Below are 27,018 nucleotides of genomic sequence, written 5' to 3'. Positions count from 1 at the left end.
GTTAGACATTTTGATTTGTCTGTCTTTGTAAGTCTATCAAAGCGCATCTACTTGACGCGTACAACGTAATGACGGCAATAGACGCCTCTCGCGGATCAAACAAACAGGACTGGGCAACTGCGTTCGTCATTACGCTGTGCGTCAAGTTCAAGTGTTACTCTTTTGGCGTAAATCGATGTGTACGGCCGTCTGCTGGAAGCTAGTTATTTTAGTCGATAAAGTTTTAAATATGGATATTTTTCTTATGCGTTTGCCCATGATACTTTTAATTGGATCTGTGAGAAGAGAGTATTAAAATAAGTCGATACATTAAATATTGTTTAATATTAAATATTAAGAATGAACCATCAAATCATTCATTCAACGATTCATTCAATAACGCTGATTCATTCAGGAATGAAACAAGGGACTATGTTTATGAGTTAGTCATTAGTTGTGTTTGAAATCTCCCCCTATACCCTCATTCACCATTCCCTACTTTATTCCACTAATAATGTCAATTCAAAATAATTAATGAAAATGAGTGAACAAATTCAGACACTGAGTGGGCTAGAAGGGCTGTGGATGTCGTCATCTGCCAGGACGCAGGGAATTCATTCAACACAAATCTCATGGGTTTCTCTAGCTCTAAAAGTTGATTGTATATCGGTTGTACATCGGTTTCTATTGTGGAGTATTATGGAATTAAATGAGTGCACTTGATAATGTCCACAATGGTTTTGGACACCACTACAAATGCCTCTCCCCTCAAATAGTATACTATAAGGGGCGACACAGTGATTTAATCCTTAAGTCAATCTATTTGTTCAAAATTAAGGATTCATTCAGGAACGAAACATCACTAATGTGTGTTTCTCTGAGAAGCGGAACAGTTTATTCTGTTTTGGCTTCATTTGGACCTACTTTTGTTGGCGGAGGAAAAATAGACAAAGTAACAGTGTCCAAAATGTAAGTTCCACAATATTAACTTATTGACCATTCAACTGTTGTTTAAACATGTTTGAATGCCTGCATCTGATGTTGATCTTGAACATTATTATGCATGATCTTTTTATCATAGTTTAAAGGCTGTTTCGTACGAATATGCCTGGCACTTCTGTATCTGTCTAGTGCTATGTGAACAGTAATAATGGCAAGAGACATAATGAACATCATGTCTGACGTGTTCAGGAAGTGACTTCAGGAAGTTGCAGAGCAGCTGCAGTGTTGCTGCTGCTGCGTGCTTCAAAACATCTAGCGAATGAGAATGACTTGGTCAGTCAAGATGCTGATGACAGAGGAATGTTTATTACATCCTTCAAATTCTTCAGTGTTTCTGATCAATTCTATACACAAATTTTGATATTACAAGGTTTATTAAATTATATATAAGACTTATTAAATGTACACCCACAAGCACACCTACCCACGCACACAACATAATGTAAAAGTTAGGTGGCTTTTGTTATAATTATAGTTTAAAATGTCTGTATTGCAAAATAGTGATAGTCATTATATTAATAAAAGTGTATAGATGGTCTAGATGGTTCTAAACTTAAAGTCACCATGAAATCAAATTTTTTTTAATGAAATATTGCAGTATTTATTATAAATGATTTATTCACACACATATTTTTGAATGCATATGTCCTCATAATCTTTAATCAAATTAACTTCTCCTCCCTCTTGCAGTGACATTTTTTTCTCTGATGATGTTTACTGGCGCAAGGGCGGGACAACCTGTCACTCACATGACATCACAGCAATAGCAAACCACAACCATCCAATCAATTCCAGATGGAAAAATCATCAAGTCTACATTTTTTCTAGCTTGAGAAGCCATTTCACTTGGATATACATCACAATAAAGAAGAAAAGACTATCGCAACTGTGTCAACTGATCTAATGTCACATGTTTTTGTTTTCACACGTTGACCACAGATTTCTTTGTCACTAGCTTTAAAAAGAAGACGAGTGCTAACTATCTACACAGGAACAAGGGACACAATTGTTTAAAGCTTGACGGTTAAAGAGAAGAAATGTCTGATAGTATTTATGACAATGTGATCCGGACTGAGTCTGAGGGAATGAAGACAGATAGAGTGGAGATGACGGTAGAAATCTATGAGAGTGCAGATTGTGTGAGAGATCATGACTTCAGGACAGAGACAAACACACACCAACCACAGCGTACAGGTGAGTACATTCAGTTTAAAAAACAACAAAAAGTTTGCACATTCAGCCATTTAACATCATATTTCTGGTGCTCAGGAAGAGATTGTGTGAAGTTGCCAAGTTCTTTATTTTAAGTTAAAATTAGACAATAACTAACCATTTGTTAATGTTTTATGGATAATCACTAAACCTTCATAAATTGATATCTAAAAAGATTTTATTAACTTAACTGTACACTGACAACCTTAAACACTGAAGCACAGCGTCAGTCCATTGTTTGCCCTTTATCAATGTAGCAAACCTCAGATGAGGTCAGGTGTATCAAAATTTATAGGCAAGACAAGTAGTTTGTTTAGGCATGGGTTGTATGGAATTACAAACCTGCGCACATATTTTCAAAAGCACATAACTATAGAATCAATTCTGAATGTGCACGTGAACGCCGTCAGCGTTAATCACAGGTTCGCGTTTAAAGTCTGATCATTTCGACGGAGGTGAACCAATCAAAATTAACTTTAGCTGGAAATAACATTATTCAAGAACCGCAATAAAACCAAAACAATCTCTGTTACCTTAAATTATATGTTTATCTCTGTAAAGCTGCTTTGAAACAATCCATTGTTAAAAGCGCTATATAAATGAAGATGACTTGACTTGACTGTTAGACTGTCTGCTCAAATCAGAAAAAGAACTACAGAGAAACATCCAGCATTAGTGTGGTGTTATCATAACGGTTTCATGGAGGACCTGAGGCCTTCAAAGAAATGTTCATGAGAATGCTGCTGTATCTTTGTGGTGGTGGAGAAACAGTAAAACCACAGACCATAAACAGTTTTTTTCAGTCTTGACTTGACTCTACTGGCATAGTGCTTTTAGTTACAATCATCAGCTTCTGAGGTACACAGATCTCAAACATGGGAACTTGAGAATGTTCAAGCTTGAACAAGGACACAAAAGCACCATTAAAGATATCATAAAATATTACCACATACCTCTGGGGTTTATTCCAAGCCTTTAGTAATTCTACAATAGCTTTGTCCAAAGAACAAACTGAAATGTAAGTTTTCATTCATTGATAATGTTATGAAATATGATAATGATAATCACTATACAATATAACTATATAAATTACTCCTGGTGTGGGAAATTCACACACATCTAAAGTGCAGTGTCATGGAAGAACCATTTCCTTCTTTTCACACCCAATACCCAACTAAAACAATTGATATATTTAGCAAACTAAACTTATGTATGAAAACAGGAAAAACAGGTAATGGCAATAAAAGAATATATAAATAACAAATTAAAATAAATATAGCCTTGCAGTATAAAGATACTGAGTTTAAATGGGTACATTTTATAGAAATATTTTTGAGTCTTCATTTTCTTTTTCTACAGCGGAGGATCGCTTATTAGCTATTTTCACTCCCTAATATCTATTTTTTCCATTGTTGAATATCTATGTTTTGGCTGTTTAATTAATATTAAGACATTATGAATGAAAATTTCAAAAAAAGTTCAGTGCTTTATTGTCAGCCCCACAGTGCTACCAAATAGCCTACTTTCTGTAGAATTTAGTGGCTCTATTTTAGGTAGAGCTGCACAATGGATCATTAACAGATCGCAATCTCGATTCAAACACCCACACGATGTCATTACTAAATGACAATGTTTCCGCTATGTGTATTACGGTGTGTGTCCACTGGCTAGTGTGAAGCTCAACTTCCATAGGAATGAATTGCGCCAGTGGACACGCGACGCCTGTTTCACATCGCAAGCATCAGCGGAGTTCAATTATATCATTATCATTAATTATCATTAACGATAATGTGTGGTTGAAAAGAATGTTTGTGAATTGCTGTTTTATACTGTACATTTACATGACAGCTGCTCTCCCCGGATGAGTGGCAGCGCCAACACAGATTTGAATGTTGCTGTGATTTAATGTCATTGATATGGGCGGCGACTAAACATGTGCTGCTCACGCTCGGCTAGCGCTTGAGATGTGAAACCGTTTAAATCAAAGACTTTAGGGACTTTGGTTAACCTTTGAAAGTACGATGATCACACTGCAACATTCAAATCTGTGTTTACGCTGCCGCTGATCCGGAGAGAGTAGCTGCCATGTTAATGTACAGAATGAAGCAGCGCTTCATAGACATTCTTTTCAGCTCACCCTGTGGTCTGTGTGGGTCCTAATGCCCCAGTATAGTGACGGGGACACTATACTGTCAAAGAGCACCGTCCTTCGGATGAGACGTTAAACCGAGGTCCTGACTCTCTGTGGTCATTAAAAATCCCAGGATGTCTTTCGAAAGAGTAGGGGTGTAACCCTGGCATCCTGGCCAAATTTGCCCAGTGGCCTCTGTCCATCATGGCCTCCTAATCATCCCCATATATATATATATATATATATACACTGATTGGCTTCATCACTCTGTCTCCTCTCCACCAGTAAGCTGGTGTGTGGTGGGCGTTCTGGCGCACTATGGCTGCCGTCGCATCATCCAAGTGATGCTGCACATTGGTGGTGGTGGAGGAGATCCCCCCTTCCATGTGAAGCGCTTTGAGTGCCTAGAAAAGCGCTATATAAATGTAATGAATTATTAATTATTATTATTATTATATATTTTTCAAATAGACTAAAACAATGAACATTTTGTCAGAACCTCTAGTTTGCATTTTACTAGTTTGTTTAATTTTTTTTCAGAATCGTGGGAAAATCGCAATCTCCATTTTACACACACACACACACACACAAAAAATCTTAATTCCCAATTTATCCAGAATTGTGCAACTCTAATTGCGTCATTGAAAAAATTCAAACGAATTTGTGTGCACTGGCAGAGTTTGGCCAGTCACACACCTACTGTGCGTTCGTCATTTGTGCTGTGCATTGTGATAAGTAAATAACTGTGCTAAAAATAACCACAATTTTTAGAAAATAATCAGAATAATGAAAATGACAGAAAGGGGAGTGAAAAGGTTTGCTCGTGTCATGTAAACATCTTACTGCAATTAAGTTGCTATTATTGGAAATAATCACATTATTGGTGCACACGAAAACAAAACAAGATCAGGGAATTAAACTGAAGAAACTGGTTTTTAAAAATTAGACATTTTTCAAATCAGTTCCATGACCTAAATCAACTGAATCACTGAAAATACACGTTCCTCACACAAAACTGTAAAGACTTTTGGACTGCCTTTATGGCACGTAATTTTTTTTTTTTTTTTTTTTATAAAACTTTAATTTTCTACCAAATTTGAGGTGTATTACTGATTCATTGTGCATACTCATCAGAAGTGCCATTCTGTATCAGCCTCATTTTGTTAATGAAGTTCAAAACCTTTATAACATCTTATATCATTGCACCTCACGTGACCTAACACAGTGACCTCAGATTGGTTCCGATTTTCTGATCAATTTAAAGCTCCACTCCGTAACTTTTTTGGGTTAAAAATTATGAAAAATAAATTGAGCAAGTACATAACCAGCCAGTTTTCAAAGTTTGCTTCCCTTAGCTCGATTCAAAACGTTAAGCTTGTACTAATGTCTTTAATTGTAGTGGTACTGGTGGATTTCCATGGGAAATTCGAGCATCATAAGGTGTCTCGGCTAGTATAAGCTATATTGCGGGGATGTTGGAGGTGGAGATTTATAGCCTTTTCTCACAGCACTTGATATAATTAAACTTATTAATTTGATCAAGAAAGGTTCAAGCGACAATCAGTGACAACTGGAGATTCACTCGTTGTAAAATGCAAAAGACTTTGGACTGAGAGTTTGGAAAAAGAGACTGCAACCGGCCCATGCGAAAACAAAGATAAATATCGGAAGGGCTTTAAAAGGTAACTAAACCCTAAACCAACTTTTTTTAGTGAATGATCTGTAAGAATGGGGCTTTATTAGTGCTGATCATTGATTCGAGTAACTTTTTTGACATTTGGGTATAAAGTGTTTTAATTCTACAATATATGGTGTAAAAACGTCTGAGTGCTGCCCTCTTCAGGTTGAACAGTGGCTACTGCAGTTGAATTTTCCTATTGGATGTTTGCGGTGGTTCGTGACGTAAGCGGTGGCAGGTGACGTAAACAAGTTCCAGCTCACCACGCCCTTGGCAGTATAAAAAACATCTTGTTTCGTCAAAACCACTATAGCGAGTCAGGAGTTGGAATTGCGAGTATTGAAAACGATTAGGATAGAGTATTTTAGCATCTATTTAGCATAGCATTTAGATAGTTATTTAGATTATTTTGTAGGTAGTTAATTAGCATAGTTGTTAGTGTAATATTGTTAGAAGCATAGTTAGTTAGTAGCATAGTATTGCATCAGTTAGGATAGCTTCAAGTTAGCGTAGATTTATCTGTATTTAGTAGCTACAGTGGTTAGGATGGGGTGTAGGTATAGTGTTGCTGGTTGCAACAGCACTGCTGGACTGCATAGCTTTCCAGCAGACTTTGAAATTAGGCGCCAGTGGTTGCATGCACTTGGCCTGGAAGACCGCGAGTTCCCGCCTAGAGCTGGAGTGTGCAAACTGCATTTTACGCGGGATTGCTTCTCCAACCCAATGAAGGTGGAAATGGGCTTCTCCATACAGCTCGCTCTGAAAAGCGACGCAGTGTCAAACGCTGCTCTTCCTGCATGGACTCCACCACCACAGCGGCGTCATGATGTGAGTGAGCATATATTTTCAGGGCTCCGGACTAACTTTTTTTTAGGGATGTCCCGATCCGATACTCAGGATCGGTATCGGCTCCGATACTGCCATTTTTGCGGGATCGGGTATCGATCAGCATCGATCAGACGAGGCCGATCCAAATCCGATATTGTGGGTATACTATTATGTGTTATTGTTGAGACCCACAAAAGGCACAAAAGCATTATAAAGTACCATAACGTTTTCGTGCACTCTATTATAAGTGTTCTGAAGCCATTATGTGAGATATAAATTAATATTTAAGTCATTAAATTCAAGTAAACTTTTCCCTCTCACGGCTGTCAGTCATTCTCCATTCAGCATTCAAACAGCGCGTCGCGTTCGGTTACAGTCAATGATGAAACTATCTTCAAGATGATTCAATGTTAATACTATTATACTTGATCTGTAAGATAAAGGTCTATGTTTTCGCATAAAACAACTTTATCTTGCTGGACTTTATTGCTGTAACTCAATCGTGTTACTCTCTACCGGGTGTCGGACGCTGTCAGTTTGATCACAACACTAGAGTCAGAGCACTATAATTGTTCTTCACGCGCACAGTAACTGAAATTTAAAACTGTTAAAAGAAAAGGCTCAATAAACGATTGCATAGATAGATACTGTATAATACACTGTCCATCAATATGTATCTCCGTTGTGCTTTGAACTTTTCAAAGCGGACTCGACGCGCTGCGTGCTGTAACTCCACGTGGCTTCAAGCGCATCATTCTCCGCTCGGGATGCGCATAAGCGCTTTGTGCCGCACTGTATTGGAGCCTTTCATATCATAATGCAGTGACGCAATTAAAGCTTATTAACATTAATAATTATTAATGTTGCTGCCTCATTAAATAGCTGTGCAATACACTTAAAACATGTCTCAATTTTATAGCAGATTTAGCTATATCTAAAATAATTATCTTTTTCATTTTTGTTATCTTGTTTTTCATGAATGTATTTTACAACAATAAAAAGAGCCATGTGTATTATCCACTAATCTAGTTTATAATAGCATTTTTGTCATAGATTATGATCATATATTTTGGGGATTTGTTGTTTATCTTTATAATGAAGCTGTCTGTATTAAGTAGATTGTGTTTAACACACACAAGAGTGATAATCAGTTTAACACACAGTTATAGAAATTCTACTTGATTTAAAAAACAAAAACTGTACTGGTATTTACAATGTAGAATGCTGCTGTTTAAATTGTTTTAACTTTAAACCTGTTGGTAGCTAGCTAGCTTTAAGTACTGAAGTACCTGTATTTTCTTTCATTTATATATTTCTTTATTTTTTTGTAGTGTTTGAATAAAGGGTGGCAATCTTTCATAATCAACTGTTGTTGTGGACTATATAGGAGGTATATTTTAGGTGGCTAATTGAGAAAATTGCTATATTTTTTATTAGTTTAAGAATAAAATAAAAATATCGGATTAATATCGGTATCGGCAAAAGCCAAAGCTGCGGCATCGGTATCGGTAGTGAAAAAGTGGTATCGGGACATCCCTACTTTTTTTACTAGGAGCACTGTAGCCCCTGACTGAAAATGTTAGGAGCGCAAGCAGAACATTTAGGGGCACACCTTAAATCAGCTTGCAATGCAATTATTCAAATTTCCCCCAAAATAACTGTCATACTGACACATTTTTTTAATAATAAATAGACTTAACGTACAGATGTTTTATTTTAAGTTCACAGGGCTCCAGACTCAAATTTGAGGGCAGCATCACCAGAGCCACTGAGTTCTTAAAAAAAAAAAAAAAAAAAAAACATTCTGGTAGCACTGGGGCTGACAATAAATCACTAAACTTAATTTAGGGTGTAGATGAAATTACCTTTAGTTATTATCATTCATAATGTCTTAATATTAATAAATAAATAAAAAAGGGGTGAAAAAAAAATATTAACGTGAAAATAGCAAATAAACATCCTACTGTTTACAATGGTAATTTTTTTACCATTTCGGCCAGTTCGGGGCTTTATTTTACTGTCTATGCTTCGGGGCGCTGCACTGTTTATTATTGGTCCGAACTAATAAACGGTCCGTGAAGCATAAATGAGTAGCGTATTTTCGTTCCACTTTCATTTGGTCTGCTCGGCAACGAGTCGATAGATCGCTTGCTCATTGCTCAGATGCACATAGTAGGTTGTGATATTTGTCTCCATCTCCTTCCCACAGATGTTTACGCGCGCTCAATTATCTCTAGGACCCTCCCCCTCCACACATTAGCCACTTACAGTGGCCATTCCCTATTCTTGTCACACTCATTGGCCTGCCAATGCAAATTTACAGGTCTCACACGTGTGACTGGATGTAAAATTCAGTCGCACACTCTCAAATTTTGGTCGCAGTCTGGAGCCCTGATTTTTAATCACAATTTATGTTCCTTCCTATTAAGCTAAAGTTAACCCTCTGGTGTCGACAAACGGGCCGGCGCGTTTTGCTGGATATATTTTTTTATATATAGATATTTTAGCGAGTCTGACAGCAGCTGTCAAATAATCTGTCACTGCTCAGCCCCGCCCTCGGTTCGTCTCCTCTATCTCTGCTGGGCTCTGCCCACTTTCCCAGCATTTTTAAAATATTTGCAGTGGGTGGAGTCAGGCTCTGACCAGGGGTTTAGTTACCCTTTAAATGTAGTCACGAAAATTACTGATGTTGTTAACAGTAACAATTTGAGAATAAAGTATAATTTGACATGATATGATAAACAATCGTTAGAATCAGCACGATTTAAGGCAATGCTTTTTTTCAGTTAGTTGGTCAGAAGTTTGTTTATCCAAACAAAATTATTACATTTATCTTGCCTAAATGTTTGCGCTCATTGCATTTTTACAATGGGGTAATATTGTTGTTAAGAATTTACACAACACAAGGAAGCTTGATTTAAATTGTTTAATTAAATTGAAAAAATTAGCACAAATAAATACAATAGAATAAAGATACAAATAAAGACAAATAAAGAGAAACGTTTTTGAATAGGTCTAACACTAGTATTCATATAGGCTACAGAGGCCACTGGCCAAATTTGCCCAGTGGCCTCTGTCCATCATGGCCTCCTAATCATCCCCATATATATATATATATATATATATATATACACTGATTGGCTTCATCACTCTGTCTCCTCTCCACCAGTAAGCTGGTGTGTGGTGAGCGTTCTGGCCCACTATGGCTGCCGTCGCATCATCCAAGTGGATGCTGCACATTGGTGGTGGTTGAGGAGATCCCCCCTTCCATGTGAAGCGCTTTGAGTGCCTAGAAAAGCGCTATATAAATGTAATGAATTATTATTATTATTACAGAAACTGAATAATCAAATTGAAAATAACACTGGGTACTATTTTAGTCCTGAATAAATTAAATACATATTAATCCTGATTCCTTTAACTTAAAGGTGCTCTAAGCGATGTCACGCGTTTTTTAGGCCAAAACATTTTTTTGTCACATACAGCAAACATCTCCTCACTAACCGCTGGCTGCCTGTCCCCTGAACACACTGTAAAGAAACGCGATCTCTGTAGACAGCCCAGGCTCCACACACAGCAACAAAAACAAACTGGGCTAACCCGCACCACGAAACATGACAAACAGTTCCAGCCAATCACCGACAAGAAGGACTTGGGGGCGGGGTTTGGGGGTTAGTGCGCGGATGAGGAGGAGGAAGGGTCTAGCTAGCCTCCGTTTTGTTTGACAATACTTTAAACGTCAACAAGAAGTGACGTCACCCGACATCGCTTAGAGAACCTTTAAAGCTATCATTTGTTGTTTTGAAAACAAAATTTATAACAGACACATATGGCTGCCGTCACTGTAAGAGCTAGTGCACGGATCCTGTGTTCATTATACTGGCATGTGATGCGTTTTATGCTTATTAAAGACAAAACCGACTATATTTAGAGTATACTCACGAAGACCGAAATTGACACAATTTTGCGTGTTAAAGCAATATAATCCACAGAAAATAACTTTTGTTACTGGCCAGCTGTTTTTGAGGCGGATTTTCTATGAATGTGCGCATAGAAAATCATCTCAGAGAGCGCGCGAGCACTGATTAGTTTAAAATCGCTTGAATGTTTAAACTGGTAAGACTTAAAAAGACGTGCAAATGGTAAACTTCAGTCACGATGCACTGCTGGCCCGATTGTGCAAGTGAATATTCCGTCATGTCCCGACTCCTAAACGCGAGTGTGTATTATCGCCGCAGTGCTTGATGCTTGCCTTGCACAACACATTTTGAGAGAAGAGATAGAAGACGCGGCACCGGTGAACACTCACGCTGTTTGTGAAATTGCGTCTGGCAGATAGTTGTTAAAAGAATGATTTGGTTTTATAATCTGTGTGGATTACAATTGCGGGAATTTTCCGCATTATAAATCGGAGACCTGCGGGAATGACTAGAATTATGCGCAATACCGCGCCAAAATTCGAGCCCTGGATTCATCCGCGCTGTGCCGTGCCAAGGTACAACTCGCGTAAAGTTGATAGCGAATAACTGCAATTGCAGATTTCGAACAGAGATGGCGACAAAGAGGAAAAACTGCGGACTGCAGCTTTAAGTTGAATTAAGACTTTTCACTCATGTAAAATTATCATGTGCTAATTTGAACCTAACTGCTACTTCTAACCAAACTACCACAATGATGATCACATGATGGCACATGCTCAATTGTACTGTGACACACATTGCCCACATGTTCTAAAATTAGAGTTTCAAAAGCAGAGGACTACAGAGTACAAATGCTTACAAAGAGTTGTCGTCATTTACGTCCATGGCTAAGCAAGCAAACATGACTCAAATGCCTGTTTATGATAATATAAACACTGATGGATCATGGGGTATGGACAGACACACAGAGAGAAACCAACCACCTCAACACACAGGTACAAATACAAACACAGTTTATGAAGTTTTTGTAGAAATTAAGAAACATTTATCTTCATGTCTGCCATTTTCAGGAAGTGATTCTGTGAGGAACAGAAGCTCCAGAGCCGCTGCAGTGTGTTTGGTGTTGCTGTGTGTTCTTCTGCTGACTGCAGTCATAGTGCTGTGTGTTCACATCCATACAAAGAGCACAAACTACACAGAAGAGAGAGACCAGCTACTAACCAACATTACCAGACTCACGGAAGAGAGAGACCAGCTAATATTCAAGAACAGAGGCCAGCCAATAAATGATCTTCAGAGTTATTGTAAAGTTTTTTATGTAGTTATTTACTATACATCTATCATTTTTTAAAGCATGATAGAGTTGGGTTGTTGTGCTCTCAGTAACTTTCAGGTTTCATAATCTATGAGTTTACTATCTGTTATAAGTTACGGACAGGTGAGTGTAAATGGGAATAAAGAGCTAACAGCTAAACTGGTTGTTTACAGATGGATGGACTTACTATAAATCCAGTTTTTACTACATGCCGAATGAGACGAAGAACTGGAATGAGAGCAGAAGATACTGTACAGAGAGAGGAGCAGATCTGATCATCATAAACAACACAGACGAACAAGTGAGTGTGACAAAGAATAATGTGTGTGTGTGTGTGTGTGTGTGTGTGTGTTATAGTAAAATTGCAGTTGTTCTAATTTGGGCTTCTATGTTTCATGGCAGGGAAAACTTTTTTTTATACTGCGGAAATATACTCTTGTTCCATGTAGTTATAGGGTGCTGGACGGCGCTCAAAGCTGCATTTTGGAAGAGCTTTGATTCGATTACCAGAACAAACAATGAGCCTGAAATCTTCAACAGTGGATGTGATTCATTTTCTTCACAACACTCGCGAATAAACAGTGAATGATGACCAATGTACATGCAGCATAACGTCACTCAGTTGAACGTATTTTTTAAATATTTTTTTTGTTAATATGTTTACATCAAACGTGAACTCGACTCTCATGCACGTTTAATACAGTTAGCGGGAAGCGAAAAGATGAGTAAAGTACGAGAACATTTCTGGGTGTACTTAATACATAGGCTAATACAGAATAGCAAGAGACATGGGATTCCTTCTTAAGATTCATCATTGAAAATAATGAGAAAGAAGAGGAACAAGAGGAGGAGGTAGTCAAGCAAGATAAATAAAAAAGGGACAAAACGTACTTTCTTTAGTATTTTTTATGAAAAGTTGTTTTAAATGAATTTGAAATGAAATCTGTTTTGAATTAATTTGGTTTTCAAATAATGGTTTCAGAGTCAATGATATCAGATTGTGTGAATTAATTAAATTTTTTATATTGATAAATATTCATATATTTATATTATTATTGAATTTTATTGGTTCTTGTTACCATTTAACTTCATGGAACAAGAGGGTAACAAGCATCACTTTCATTTACAGCCTGTGGATGTCACATTTACCCTGTAACTTCATAAAACAAGTGTATATTTTCCCAGTAATTAAAAAAAAATAGTAGTAGTAATAATAGTAGAATAAGTACCCCTTAGTTCTAAAATACCTAAGGCATCTTTACACAGAAAAAGCGACACAGAAACCAAATCTGAAGCGGCATAAAAATCACAAAATTTGCATTTACACAGATTTTGTTACACAAGAATTAAACAATAAAACAATGCTTTGAACATTATTATTTTAAAACTACAGTTTTAACAGTGTTATAAAATAATTTAAAATAGTAAAATAATTAAATAGTAAACAATGAAATAATTCATTGAATTTTAAATTAATTCCCTCTGGTTGGTATATCTCGCACTTTGGTGTTAGTCATAATTCTGTGGTACTGATAGTTATTTTTATTTCTTAGTAAAATTAATGCTAAATGCTTAATGCTAAAAATAAATTATGAATTATTACACAGAGTAGATCACCGCAGGATAAAAAGAGGTCAATTTATTTTTTCAAAGATCCATAAAGCATGAACAATTATGCTAGCGTTTGCGTTTTAGGCAGGAGAGCAGATTTCACTGTTGTGTGTGGGAGAAATATCGTCCTCAAGGAGATGATTTTTGGAATATAAGATATCAATGCACAATGATAGTGACGCCATAAGCATTTACCGTATCTGAGAGAAATGTAGCAGCGTGTTGATCTGTCTCTTCAAAGCAAGATTACAAACATCGAAAGCCAATTGCTTTCACACATCGACGACTCTAATTTTGGTGGTTTGCTTCACGATGTGAGTACAGGACTCTTTTACTTCATTGACCCTTGTTGACTGACATTTTTTTTATTTGGCTAAAACAATATTGAGGTTAGGGGTGGGCGATATGGCAAAAATATCATATCACGATTTTTTTCAGGAAAATCACGATTAACGATTTTATCACGATTCTTTTTCATGTTGGTTTTACTATTTTGCAAGTCACTGAGCATTACAGCCAAACTAATGTCCCTATTTAAAAAAAAAAAAAGCCTTATAGGTAACAAAAGAAAAAAGAATGGCAGACATTTAGGCCAAATGAATGACAAATGAAATAAACAGTGCTTTATTTTTTCAGCTACAGTAGGGGTATTTAACAGTAGCATTGAAGAAAGTAATTAGGCTAAATGAACAAATACGAAAATAAAACACAACATAGACTTCACTGTATAAATTATACATTGATTATTATTAAAGCTACTACTAAAGTTCTCAGTCAAGAGCAGTGAGTGATTTCCTCTTTGTGTTTTGTTCTTTTATTAACATTAAAGGGATAGTTCTCCCAAACATTTTAATTGTCATCATTTACTCTCTCAAGTTGTTTTAAACCCGAATAAGTTTCTTTCTTCTGTTGAAAATAAAAGTTATTTGGAAGAATGTGGCTAACCAAACAGTTGCTGTACTCCAGTGACTTCCATAGTATATGTTTTCCTACTATGGAAGTCAATGGGGACCAGCAACTGTTTGGTAAGCCACATTCTTCCAAATAACTTTAATTTTTAACAGAAGAAAGACATTAATACAGGTTTGGAACAACATTAGAGTGAGTAAATGATGACAGAATTTTTATTTTGGGGTAAACTATCTCTTTAAAGACAAGAGGCAGCTTGTTTACTAACTGGCTACTGTCGCTTTAAGGGCCCTTACATAGTCAACGCATCGGTACGCATACGCGTGCGCAAGGCTACACATCGCTACGCTTCGGCCGCCATTATGCGTCGATGCGTAGCCAAATGTGTCATCCTAGTTTTTGATACGCGACGCGCCGATGCACGCAATACTATGCGTTGTCGGTGGGGGCGACATTGCAAGTAATGTACATAAAAAGGTATATTATTATGTTTACAGAAGAAGAAGATTTGAATACAATGGCGGGCGAAGAGGAAAAGTTATGCGAGCTTGTTCGTATACATCCTTTGTTGCCGCCGATGTAAAATCAGCAATATGCACTCCTCTTCAGTTGCCATTTTGATCTGAATATTACGTGACCCGACTCTAGACTCTACTACCCCCTGCTGCGCGATCGGTGTATTGCATTTCACGCATCGCCGGTGACGCTTGTGTACTATGAAAAGGAGCGCGTAGCTCGCGTCGCTCGCGTTGCTTGCTCGCGTTGCTCGCGTTGACTATGTAAAGGCCCTAAGAGCTGCACGCGACGCGTCTAATATACACGCATTTGACAAGCAGATTTTCTCTCATTTTTTTCCTGTTTGCTTTCACTTTAGACATAACCAACTTTGTTTATGTAAACCTTGTGTGTATTTGACAATATTAGCGCAATAAGACTCGAAAGATAACTTATAACGTAGTCCAGTAAACAGACGCTGTTAGACAGGCTTTTAGTGCCCGTGTGCTTCGGGTGTATGCGCTCAGAAAGCACACGTCAGAACAGCGCATCAGCACGTGAATTACATGTTTAACCAGCAAGGCTTTAAAGCACATGCAAATAATGAAATTCTGTGAACTGCAGTGTCCCGTACCGTTCCTCTGCGTTAACATTTGTTGTATGTTGAGAGTGAGACGGAGCTCGGCGCCAGAACTGCAACTGATAAAATGCACGATACTACGATATTTCTTCAAAAGCAGATCGTGGAGACATTTTAATCGTCCACGATCAAAAACCGTCATATCGCACACCCCTAATTGAGGTATGCCTATATGTTTTGTCTCCCTCTTCTTGATTCCCGCGCCACTTGAGCTGACAGGTTGCTTTAGGTTGTCATGAGAATGACGTAGTTTAGGGTGGCACAAGTTTGCGTTTATTTACACTGAACCAAAACACTCTCAGATATTAGGGGCTGAGGAGGGTCTGACCCTGCTTTTATGCACCATTAGGTCTTTACACAGAAATTTGAGCAGACACAGAGCCGCTTTAGAACAGCCTCATCTTGGCTGTGTAAAGATGCCTTTACAGTGTAAATAATGTGTTAATTTTCCTGGTTGTTACCCCTTTATTGCCTAAACTTTACATATTGATCCCTTATTCTTACACGTATGTACTTTATAGGTACACTGTAACAGAAAGGTACGCTTTAAATTTCTTTTATTTTCGAGTACTTTGCAGGCTGTAATCTAAAGTGTTGCAGAAATGTTCAACTGTTTCATCTGTTCAGGATTTTGTTAAGAACATGACTGGTAAAGCTATAGTCTGGATTGGTCTGACTGACAGTGAAGTGGACGGCACATGGAAATGGGTTGATGGAAGCACACTGACCTCTAAGTGAGAAAACACTGAACTGATTAATATCTAATAAATAATTCTCACAGTCAGTATCATATCACATAGAAAGCAGCACTGAACATCTAATGCTGATCTGTATTTTCAGCTTCTGGGCGAATGGAGAGCCTAATGGACGTACAAAAGAGAACTGTGTCCTGACTGTGGCTGTACCTAAATTGCCAGAGTGGCCTAAATTAGTAGGGTGGCTTGATGATGCATGTACTAAACCTTTTCAATGGATCTGTGAGAAGAGTATTTCACAACTCATACTGCCATAGAAATATCACACACCTTTTTTGATGCAAGTTTAAGAGAACAAAACTTGTGTAATAATTGATAATCTAAAGCAGTGTTTCTCAACCTTGTTGCTGGAGGATGCTCTCAACTGCACATTTTTAATGTACCCTAATTAAAAATATACTGTATGCTTTGTCTCATGACATATTGGGTGATCAACTGAACTCTTAACCCTTTTCTTTGTTTTTTTTCTGATGATTCGAGATAATTTTGCTTATGCCAGTAACAGAGGGCAAGGGGGGCTTGCTTTTACAAATTTAACCAATCATATTGATAGAAGGTGACATGTTAAGTAGGGCTGCAACAACTAATCGATAATATCGATAATAATCGATTATGAAAATCGTCAACGAATGTCATTATCGATTAGTTTGTCTGCTTACGTCACGGGGAGCGTTTACTGGTGATTGGTTGAAACAGGCCAATCATGATGCTCTCTGTCTTACATGTGCTTCATGAGGCACACACGCACAAGGTCTCTCTCCCTCCGTGCGCGCGCTACACAGTTTGGAGCACAGTCTCTTCTGTCTCGCATGCGCGCTCTTGTTTGCGCGCTCTAGATTCCGGGAGTTTGAACACCCCTAATTGATAGCGGCATCAGGGAGCCGCTATCGATTTGCGGATGACTTCCGGAACTTCCAGAAGACTTGGGATGTCTGTATTTTGTCTCGAGCATCAGATTGCACAATCAGTTCGCTCGCAACATAATTGATGGATTAAAATAGCGCTACCGCAGAAATAGGTTAAATTAAAACGGTGTTTACAAAGTGAAGCACTAAATATAAAGGCAGTTATAACAGCAGCAGTAAAAGATTGTTTTTTAGTCACTGTACTCAGTGGTTTTCAGCGAATGCTTGTGCACTAATGCATCATTTTTCCTGTCCTTTTAATCAAGACTTTTAGCTTGCTGAGTACCTCCATTCCGTTCTCTTTTTATAGCATTTGTCTACTATTAAGTTTTAATTGTTTTTCAAACGCGATCTACTGCGGCTCTACGTTCACACGCTTGTTTTCAGTCTTTCTATATTTATTTTATCAATTTATCCTTGTAATTCAATTAATTTTAAATAAAAATGCAATGAATTATATATTTGAGATGTTTTTAGTTTATATCTTCACATCTGAACAACATGTCTGTGTAAATTGTTTTAACAAAAATTGTGTTAAAACTAGAGGTGGGCATAGATTAATTTTTTTGATCTAGATTAATCTAGACTAATATTGAAATTAATCTAGATTAATCTAGATTAAAATGGCTCATTTGAATTTTCCCGAAGGCATTCAGAATATGTGTGCTACCCAAATAATGACTAAAAGTAAGTCTTTGAGAATAGTTTGCCTCGCGTAGGGATGTGCATTTCTGCCAAAAATGCCATTCGACAATCGAGGAGCAAAAGTCGAATATCGTAAAAAAAAAAAAAAAAAAAAAAAAAACGCAATGACAGAAAGGGAGGCCAATTTCATCTTTAGCGAGTTTTCATCAAACAAACTGTTTATTAATTGAACAAGTAACATGTTTTCGTCCTTTTTTTTTTTAAATAGTAGGCTAATTGGAAGAAGAAAAAAACAATACGCACGACAGTCCGTTTTTGCATCGCCAATGCTCGTTAGATCAAAAAATAATGTCATCATATGTCATAAGAATTTTATGTGAACCTGCCTTGTTACTGCAATAGCCTCATTTTTAAACAAATTAGTTTCAATCAATGTAAACTATCCGTGTGATTATGCCACTGCGCAATACACGCGCAATACACACACAATGTATTACCTGAATGAAATGAAATCGAATGTATCGTCCTGTGGAATCATTCATTCACAGACAGCTTACGAAGGTGTTCAACTAATAAAGATCTTCATCGCTGGCAAAAATATGATGCATTTGCAGATTTGCATTCACTAGACTAGACTGTAGATCGGCCACTTCATCCAACGCTCTTGATGCTCTTAAATCTTCCTGTTTCGACTCCGAGTGTGAATTGAAAGCGCTTCAGACGATTCAGTGCGCGAGGAACTGAACAGATCAACTGATTCGCGAACCGATTTAGACAGATCATCTGACAACTTGTTTGATGAAGTCTTTGAACAGAATCGACTCAAAAGAGTGATTCATTTGTAAATGAGCATCGCTCATGCCCATACAAAGGACACAGCGCGCTTGGAATAAACTCATTTAACAACGTATTGCATTAAAATAAAGTAATGAGAGGAACTTCGCCCAACGTAACAAAGCAAAAGTACACCTTGTGTCCCTGACAGGAAAATACCCTACTGCGCGATCTGTGACAGTAGGCGCGGCGTCATACTACACATTAGAATTGCGCGAAAATATAACGATATTCGAAAAAGCTATTTATGATCCCAACCCAACTTTGATTAACGGCGATATTTTTTTTATCGCCCGATAAGAGTCTCACGTTAACGCAGCACGTTAACGCCGATCACGGCCCAGCACTAGTTAAAACATAATATGTTGGATATATATATATATATATATATATATATATATATATATATATATTACATTAATCATGGTTGTCAACTTGCCATCAGCAATTATCATTAAAAACAATGCAAATATTGATATTAGTAAAACTCAATGTGTGGCTTTTGCACTTTTTAAAGTACACTTTTACACATAAATACCCTGATTTAGGGTTTTATTTAGTTATAATAATAATAATATCAAATTTAATTTTTAATCCGATTAATCGAAAAATAATTGTCCGAGTTGCAGCCCTAATGTGAAGTCATGAGTTAATCACAATGATCTTATTGTTGTGTCTGTCTTTATCCTATAACACCTGATGTATTATTCTTTTTGCGTGAGATTCTCTGAGAAATGCTCAAGAACTCTCCCGGCTGTGATTAAAGCATTTAGGGGGCATTGTCTGAAGTCTGTCTGTTTATTATCGCTGCGCAGCAAGTTAGAGTTAGGAGACTCAGCCAACGTCTTTGGGGAGACGCGCTAGAGTATAAATATTATAGGAAACTAACGTGGACTGTAGATGGCCGAGGACGTCGATTGCAGACGAGACCCAGGTAGACTCAGGTCAGGCGTGAAATAAGAAAAATCTACCACAGTATATATATTCCTTTAAGTCTAAATAGAGAAAATTTGCTTGATGTTTTGACAGCTTTTTGTTTTATTGTTATTCTGTAATAAACTAAATTTAATATAAAACATTTTTGTTTTGAATACACACATCTACTCATTCAATATTATTAACAAATTATTTTTTAAAAATCCACATTTTATGTACAATGACAGAACACACATGGAAAGTGGAAATTATTTAGAGACCAAAAAAATCAAACAGAATAATTTTGTCTAAGAATAAGTTGGACCAAATTTAACATGTTTATAAATTGTCTATTTACAGTAAGGTTGTGTTCACACTTGTAGTTCGGTTTACTTGGTTCTTTGGTCTGGACCAAAAAAAAAAAGAAGAAAAATATACATTTAGTCCTGGTTTGCTGAGTGTTTATACTATCATGTTTAACACCAAACCTAAATATACAAGCAAAAACAACTTTTATGAAAGAAAAAGCTTGTATGTTGGGCTTAATCTGCTCGTTGTATGTGTGTACATATAGTAAGTGAAAACTCAGTTAGGTCTTATAAAATGTGTAAAGGAGTCAAAACAGCATAAAGGAATTCCTCTGTTACACACACAAACAAAGATCTGCTGCAAGGATACGGGGTTCCAACCCCTGTACTGAACTGTAATAGGTCACATCTTGTGAAATCCCATCCCATTTTTTGGTTCATTTCGAAGTCCATGTTGCATTCATATTTCCGTCTAACTAACTGCACCAGAGTTAGTTTGGAAGCGGACCGGGAGCCCCTGAAAATAGGATCCACTTGTTTGGTGATTCACTGTAGATATAAAGATACACCGGTATATCTACACTAGTGGCAGTAAAAATGTTATTCCTTTTCACACAAATTATGGTTACAGGGGCAGATTATTAGTATATATATTTATATTAATAAAGATTTATTTTTGAGTGGTTCCTTGAAAAATACTATGTTATGACCTCAAAACACTTTACCGAAATATTGTATTAACAAATAATTGAATTCAAGCCCCTTTTCTATTCTCATGATTTGTAAATAATGGCAGTAACTATAGTAAGAGCGAGTTAAGTAAATATAAAAATCGACCTTGATGATCTTGTCACAATTAATACAACATGATTTAAAAAAAAATAGACTAAATGTGAAGTTTATCAATCAAATCTTAATTAACCAATAACAGCTTTAACCAAGACCACAAAATGAGTAGCTTTGGTGGAAGACAAAACACATTAATTAAACACATTAATGTTAAACACACTAATTACTTATCATTACTTACAGTGGATGCTCAAAAATGCCCATTAGGGGGTGTCAATGGCTAAACCCAAAAGCTACCTTGGTTACAAATGCTGTAACTTTTGATTACTTTACGCTATCCCCACAAAATCTGACACAGATGCAGCTCACATGTAGGGAAACTTAGCCAAAAAAAGAATTATAAAAGTTACTAAGTAAAAATATAATAAAAAATAAAAAAGACATACTGTGTATATAAATAAATAAATATTTTGTCTTTTATCAGCAGTTTCTCAGCATGAGAAATACAAATGTAAAATGTGAAAATAGAAGATTTCTATCAAAGGATATCTACCCTTTGACTCTCTTTGCTATAGTTTTGGAGTTATGAGTCTTTACTTTTGTGAATGTCAAAAAACTCTACATGCCTTTAGGGCTGAAAGGGTTAAGGCACAAATCCTGCAATCCATCTCCTATATCACAGTGACCTTTAGCCCCATCTAACCCCAGTTTGGACCAGCAGAAGCAAGTAAGACACTTTAGATGAAAAATGTGGACGTGCAGCAGAACTACATACTTTAATTTCTAGTTTCCTAGGAGGGTTGTCTGAACAATTAGTCATCTAAATTGTTTTGGTCATGGCTGGGCGGTATATCGAGATTGTAGGCCTACGATATATCGATATATTTTTTTGAAACGATATGGAATGAGGCAATGCCGTTTATATCGATACAGTAGTTTGATACGAGCACATCTGAAAAATAGCAGAGGTCGCAGTGTGAGCTGCTGCAGTTAGTTATTTATTTTCTTCGGTCATTTTGAACAATTAAATCTTAGGTCATATGTAATTCAAAAATCCTGTACATAATACAATGAAAAAACATAAAACAATGAAACAAATAGAGAAAGAAAAGAAAATTTAAATACATTAGAAAGATAAATACTAAATGAGTACCTTAGGAATTTAAATAGGGGTGTAACAATACATCGATATGGATCGATACATCGATCAAAAGTCTAACGATACGATGCATCGATGCCACACATAAAATATCGATTATACGGTACCTTTATTTTGACACTCTCCACATCCTCACGTAATTTTTCTCAGCTGAAATAGACGCCTGACAAGATTGACTGAACCCTTTGTCACAAAAGCCGGTATTTTCCACTGTCAAGGCATCGCGAGTTCATCTTTTACAGCAGAAACGACAAGCACCCTTGTTTGTGAAACAGTGCGCAGTATTCAGGTCAGGTGACAAGCCTGCTAGTCACTTTGAAAAGACGCGCTAGCTGAGAGGAGTTTCGATTAAAAGTGATCGAGGATAGATTTCAACGAACTTGATGAACCTGTGATATCTTCTTCGGGGCATAAAAGGATATAAGATCTGAAACTTTTTCACGGAATCTTGCTAAAACAGCAGGTTAGTGGTGAGGGAAAAGCTCTCTGTATCGCGTGTACGTTATTCACAACAACAAAGTTTGACAGGCGTCTAGATGTCAGCTGAGGAGATTAACATTACAAAGATTAAGTGTTTTATTAAGTATCGTAGCAATTACTAGGCTTTGTTTAACTCTGAAACATGAAATGTGGAGTTATCTGCTTTTGCCACACACAAAAAATATATAGCTATAGCCTATATATATAAAAAAATACTTTCAATGCACTTTAATTTAATAATTTACCTGTATTTTTTTTTTGTTATTATTACTTAATCAAAACAACCTCTTCTGTTAGTTCATTTGCAAAAACAGATAACTCTGTTTTTACTTGTAACTTGTAACAAACAACTTGTGAATGTCCCAATTGGGAGAGGGTGTGCAATTTTCAAAGAGTTTAATTAAACTTTCATATATTTTTAGATGCATTTGTGAGTTAATAAACGTAACTGGTTGTGTAAACTTGGCACATAATATCTAAATATCGATAAATCGATTGATAACCCTGAATCGAATCGAATCGTAATCGTATCGCGGAATTTTTTGAGGTATCGGCAATAATCGTATCGCTGGCTGAGAGAATCGATATCGTATCGTATCGTGATGAACTGTCCGATTTACACCCCTAAATTTAAATGCTAAAAAGAGTGCAGTGAAAGTAGCTACATAGTACAATTTGTCCTAAACATGACACAAGCTTATATTAAGGGCTTCAAAATAACTGGTAAGATATAGTTAACAAGTTTAAAGCAGCTTGTCCTGTCAGATGCTCTGATACTGTTGCTGACTGACAGATAAATAGCCTACTTGCGCTGTTTAATGCGTTTGAGATGTGGTGCTTTCCTCAGTGCTTAACTTACATTTCACAGGTATATTCTCCATCTGTAAATGTTAGAAAGTCAAACAAATATGTCCATTTCACTGTCAGGAGAGGACAAGCTTCTGCAAGTGAATCTCCGCTAAAATGCAAGCTTCCGTGAACGAGCGCCGCCACGCGCATGCGCACCAAACAGACGGAGCACAATAGAATCGTAGCGCAATAATTCTGACTAAAATAAACATAGGCTATTGCTAAAATATTTGTTGTTGGAGACAATATTGTGGAATTTTAAACCTACAAGTATATTTTTAAAAGTGACCATGGGGTAATCAAATGCAGGCTAATATAATTAGTTTGTGCTTTTGAGTTTTTTATGTGGCTTTAATCAATTTAAAAACAAAAGCTTTTTGCACATAGGCTAATATATTGCATAGCCTACATTACATTCACTATATTTGGTTCCATATCCTTCAATATCAACATTGTTTGGATATCATTGGGCAGAATGTGAAATAACATTTTTTTAAATACAGATTTTCTTTATCCAAATAGGAAACCGTAGAAAGTACAGAGATATACACTCACCGGCCACTTTATTAGGTACCCCATGCTAGTAACGGGTTGGACCCCCTTTTGCCTTCAGAACTGCCTCAATTCTTCGTGGCATAGATTCAACAAGGTGCTGGAAGCATTCCTCAGGGACTTTGGTCCATATTGACATGATGGCATCACACAGTTGCCGCAGATTTGTCGGCTGCACATCCATGATGCGAATCTCCCGTTCCACCACATCCCAAAGATGCTCTATTGGGTTGAGATCTGGTGACTGTGGAGGCCATTTTAGTACAGTGAACTCATTGTCATGTTCAAGAAACCAATTTGAAATGATTAGAGCTTTGTGACATGGTGGAAGTAGCCATCAGAGGATGGGTACATGGTGGCCATAAAGGGATGGACATGGTCAGAAACAATGCTCAGGTAGGCCGTGGCATTTAAACGATGCCCAATTGGCACTAAGGGGCCTAAAGTGTGCCAGGAAAACATCCCCCACACCATTACACCACCACCACCAGCCTGCACAGTGGTAACAAGGCATGATGGTTCCATGTTCTCATTCTGTTTACGCCAAATTCTGACTCTAACATCTGAATGTCTCAACAGAAATCGAGACTCATCAGACCAGGCAACATTTTTCCAGTCTTCAACTGTTCAATTTTGGTGAGCTCTTGCAAATTGTAGCCTCTTTTTCCTATTTGTAGTGGAGATGAGTGGTACCCGGTGGAGTCTTCTGCTGTTGTAGCCCATCCGCCTCAAGGTTGTGCGTGTTGTGGCTTCACAAATGCTTTGCTGCATACCTCGGTTGTAACGAGTGGTTATTTCAGTCACTGTTGCCCTTCTATCAGCTCGAACCAGTCTGGCCATTCTCCTCTGACCTCTGGCATCAACAAGGCATTTCCGCCCATAGAACTGCCGCTCACTGGATGTTTTTTCTTTTTCGGACCATTCTCTGTAAACCCTAGAGATGGTTGTGCGTGAAAATCCCAGTAGATTAGCAGTTTCTGAAATACTCAGACCAGCCCTTCTGGCACCAACAATCATGCCACGTTCAAAGTCACTCAAATCAACTTTCTTCCCCATACTGATGCTCGGTTTGAACTGCAGGAGATTGTCTTGACCATGTCTACATGCCTAAATGCACTGAGTTGCCGCCATGTGATTGGCTGCTTAGAAATTAATTGTTAACGAGCAGTTGGACAGGTGTACCTAATAAAGTGGCCGGTGAGTGTATATTGTATATTGCCATTTAACCAAAACATACCGAGATATGATTTTTTGGCCATATCGCCCAGCCTAGGTCATAATTTATATTAGGGTCCAATTCTCACTATTAATATGGCATAACAGATCCCTGTAGCGCCTCAGATCAAGTGAATCGGGAATGCACTTGAACCAATTATCTCTTCCGTTTTACTACTTGTTACAGGACAAAATAACATGAACATCAGAAGCTATATTAAAGAACCAGTACAACTTTCTGAAATTGATCATGTCTCATGTAATCGCTTAATCATTGTTTCAATCATGATAAAGCAGCTTGTAAACAATCTCACGTAACGTTACATAGAAAAGCCATAAACTGTACAGTTAGCAAGAAAAATAAACTAGCGAGGAGCCTTTTGCAACATTAGTTGAAAAAGATTTTTTTATCTTTGAGAAAAATTACCATGCAGGGTAGGGTACAATGGGGCTAAATAGAACACATGCAATAATATGATAGCAGAAAAAATAATATAGTCCTACAGGCCTACGTTCTAACTGAACATTGATGGATCAACACATTTTGTGGGAAAATAAACCATTAAAGCAGTTTGTTTCGTCTAAAAATCGTATAAATGTACGAGGTGGCGAGTAGCGCCTTTTACCCCAGTCTGCGGCTAAAAGGCTCATCAGAATGGGGCAAAAGGCCCCCATTATTGATACAAATACTTTAGCTAAAGTAATATGTTTTGCATAATATCTAATAATTTTTTCAAAACATTCACTTTGGCAAAGTTGGTACTATTTTATGTTTATTTTAATAAATAAAGGACATTTATTTTTGTTTAATAAATATATATCAAAATGTGCGTGAAAGACAAGAATGGTCGACGACTATATGGCAGGTGTGAGATCTTGAAACTAGCAAGACTATTTCAAGGAGATATCCAACATCGAATTCCCACTTTTGCCGATTCCTGAAGGCATCCCAAATGCCGGCCCAATCCCTCATATTACAACTGAAGTTGCAAAAGCCATTGATAGCATGAACTCTAAAGCACCAGGCTCTGACAATCTGCCAGCAGATTTTTTGGAAATTGAAGGAGCTGCGTGTCACCATGATTGAATGGCTAGCAACCTTCTTTAAGGCTATCGTTGACTTTTGCCATGTACCAACTAACTGGACCACAATCATTACAGTCCCTATTTTCAAGAATAAAGACAACCCAGCAGAATGCTCCAATTACTGCCCTACCTGCCTCCTGAAAAACTCATTAACTGGGTTCAAATGATCTATGAGAACACCAGCAGTCATGTGAGATGTGCAACTGGCATTTCTGATAGCTTTCCTGTGAAGGTTGGTGTACACGAAGGCTCAGCAGTGTCGCTCGCTTCTCTTCACCCTGGTCATGGACACCATCATTCGAGACCTGCAACGGGGTGTCCCGTATGCCCTTCTATATGCTGACGACATTATGCTGGCTGCCACCATCAGAGAAGAACTGGAACACCAAATCAAGTTATAGAATGACCACCTCAGCAAATATGGCCTCAACATCAAGAAAACTGAATATTTGGAAACCAATCCTTCTGATGGCAATATCCTGGTCAGTGGCAAAGTCCTGACTCCTGATAAAGAGAAACAGCTTTAAGTACCCAGGATTGCGCCTGCAAAGTGACGGTGGTATCAATAACGAAGTGTTTGGGAAGGTAAATGCGGCCTGGATGGACTGGAAAGAAGTCATTTTAAGTCACAAGTCAATCTGTCTCTCTACTCAAAAATATATAGAATGGTATGGTAGTGGTATGGGCACTATACCACTGTCGCTAACACCGCCTACCACTTAATGGTGGATGGGAAACAGCAGATATGAGGATCGACAAATTACACCCGAACCGGGCGCTCAACCGTGCAAAATGGCATGCCAAGA

At 37.4% G+C, this 27,018-nt stretch overlaps 2 protein-coding genes across 7 annotated transcripts in view; one reads left to right on the top strand and one right to left on the bottom strand.

The window, feature by feature from the left end:
* The window catches only part of LOC130082882 (CD209 antigen-like protein A), a 44,248-nt gene extending 27,489 nt beyond the window's left edge, over nt 1–16,759 (top strand). The window contains exons 1-5 of one of the 3 annotated variants that reach the window (XM_056247791.1): nt 1,683–2,175; nt 11,821–12,054; nt 12,239–12,366; nt 16,348–16,454; nt 16,561–16,759. In XM_056247791.1, coding sequence (XP_056103766.1) covers nt 2,019–2,175; nt 11,821–12,054; nt 12,239–12,366; nt 16,348–16,454; nt 16,561–16,732 — 798 coding nt within the window. In that variant the 5' untranslated portion in view covers nt 1,683–2,018 and the 3' untranslated portion in view covers nt 16,733–16,759. Of the gene's footprint in view, nt 1–1,682; nt 2,176–11,549; nt 11,746–11,820; nt 12,055–12,238; nt 12,367–16,347; nt 16,455–16,560 lie in introns of those variants that run through there. The other 2 variants (XM_056247792.1, XM_056247790.1) reach the window with 2 other exon arrangements.
* The window catches only part of cadm2a (cell adhesion molecule 2a), a 493,856-nt gene that overhangs the window by 190,662 nt on the left and 276,176 nt on the right, over nt 1–27,018 (bottom strand). The gene's annotated exons all lie outside the window — the stretch shown is intronic.

Source organism: Rhinichthys klamathensis, unplaced genomic scaffold, assembly GCF_029890125.1.
Source record: "Rhinichthys klamathensis goyatoka isolate OS25496 unplaced genomic scaffold, OSU_Roscu_1.1 h1tg000050l_1, whole genome shotgun sequence".
Classification (NCBI taxonomy): Eukaryota; Metazoa; Chordata; class Actinopteri; order Cypriniformes; family Leuciscidae; genus Rhinichthys; species Rhinichthys klamathensis.
This window is presented reverse-complemented; position numbering and strand designations above follow the sequence as displayed.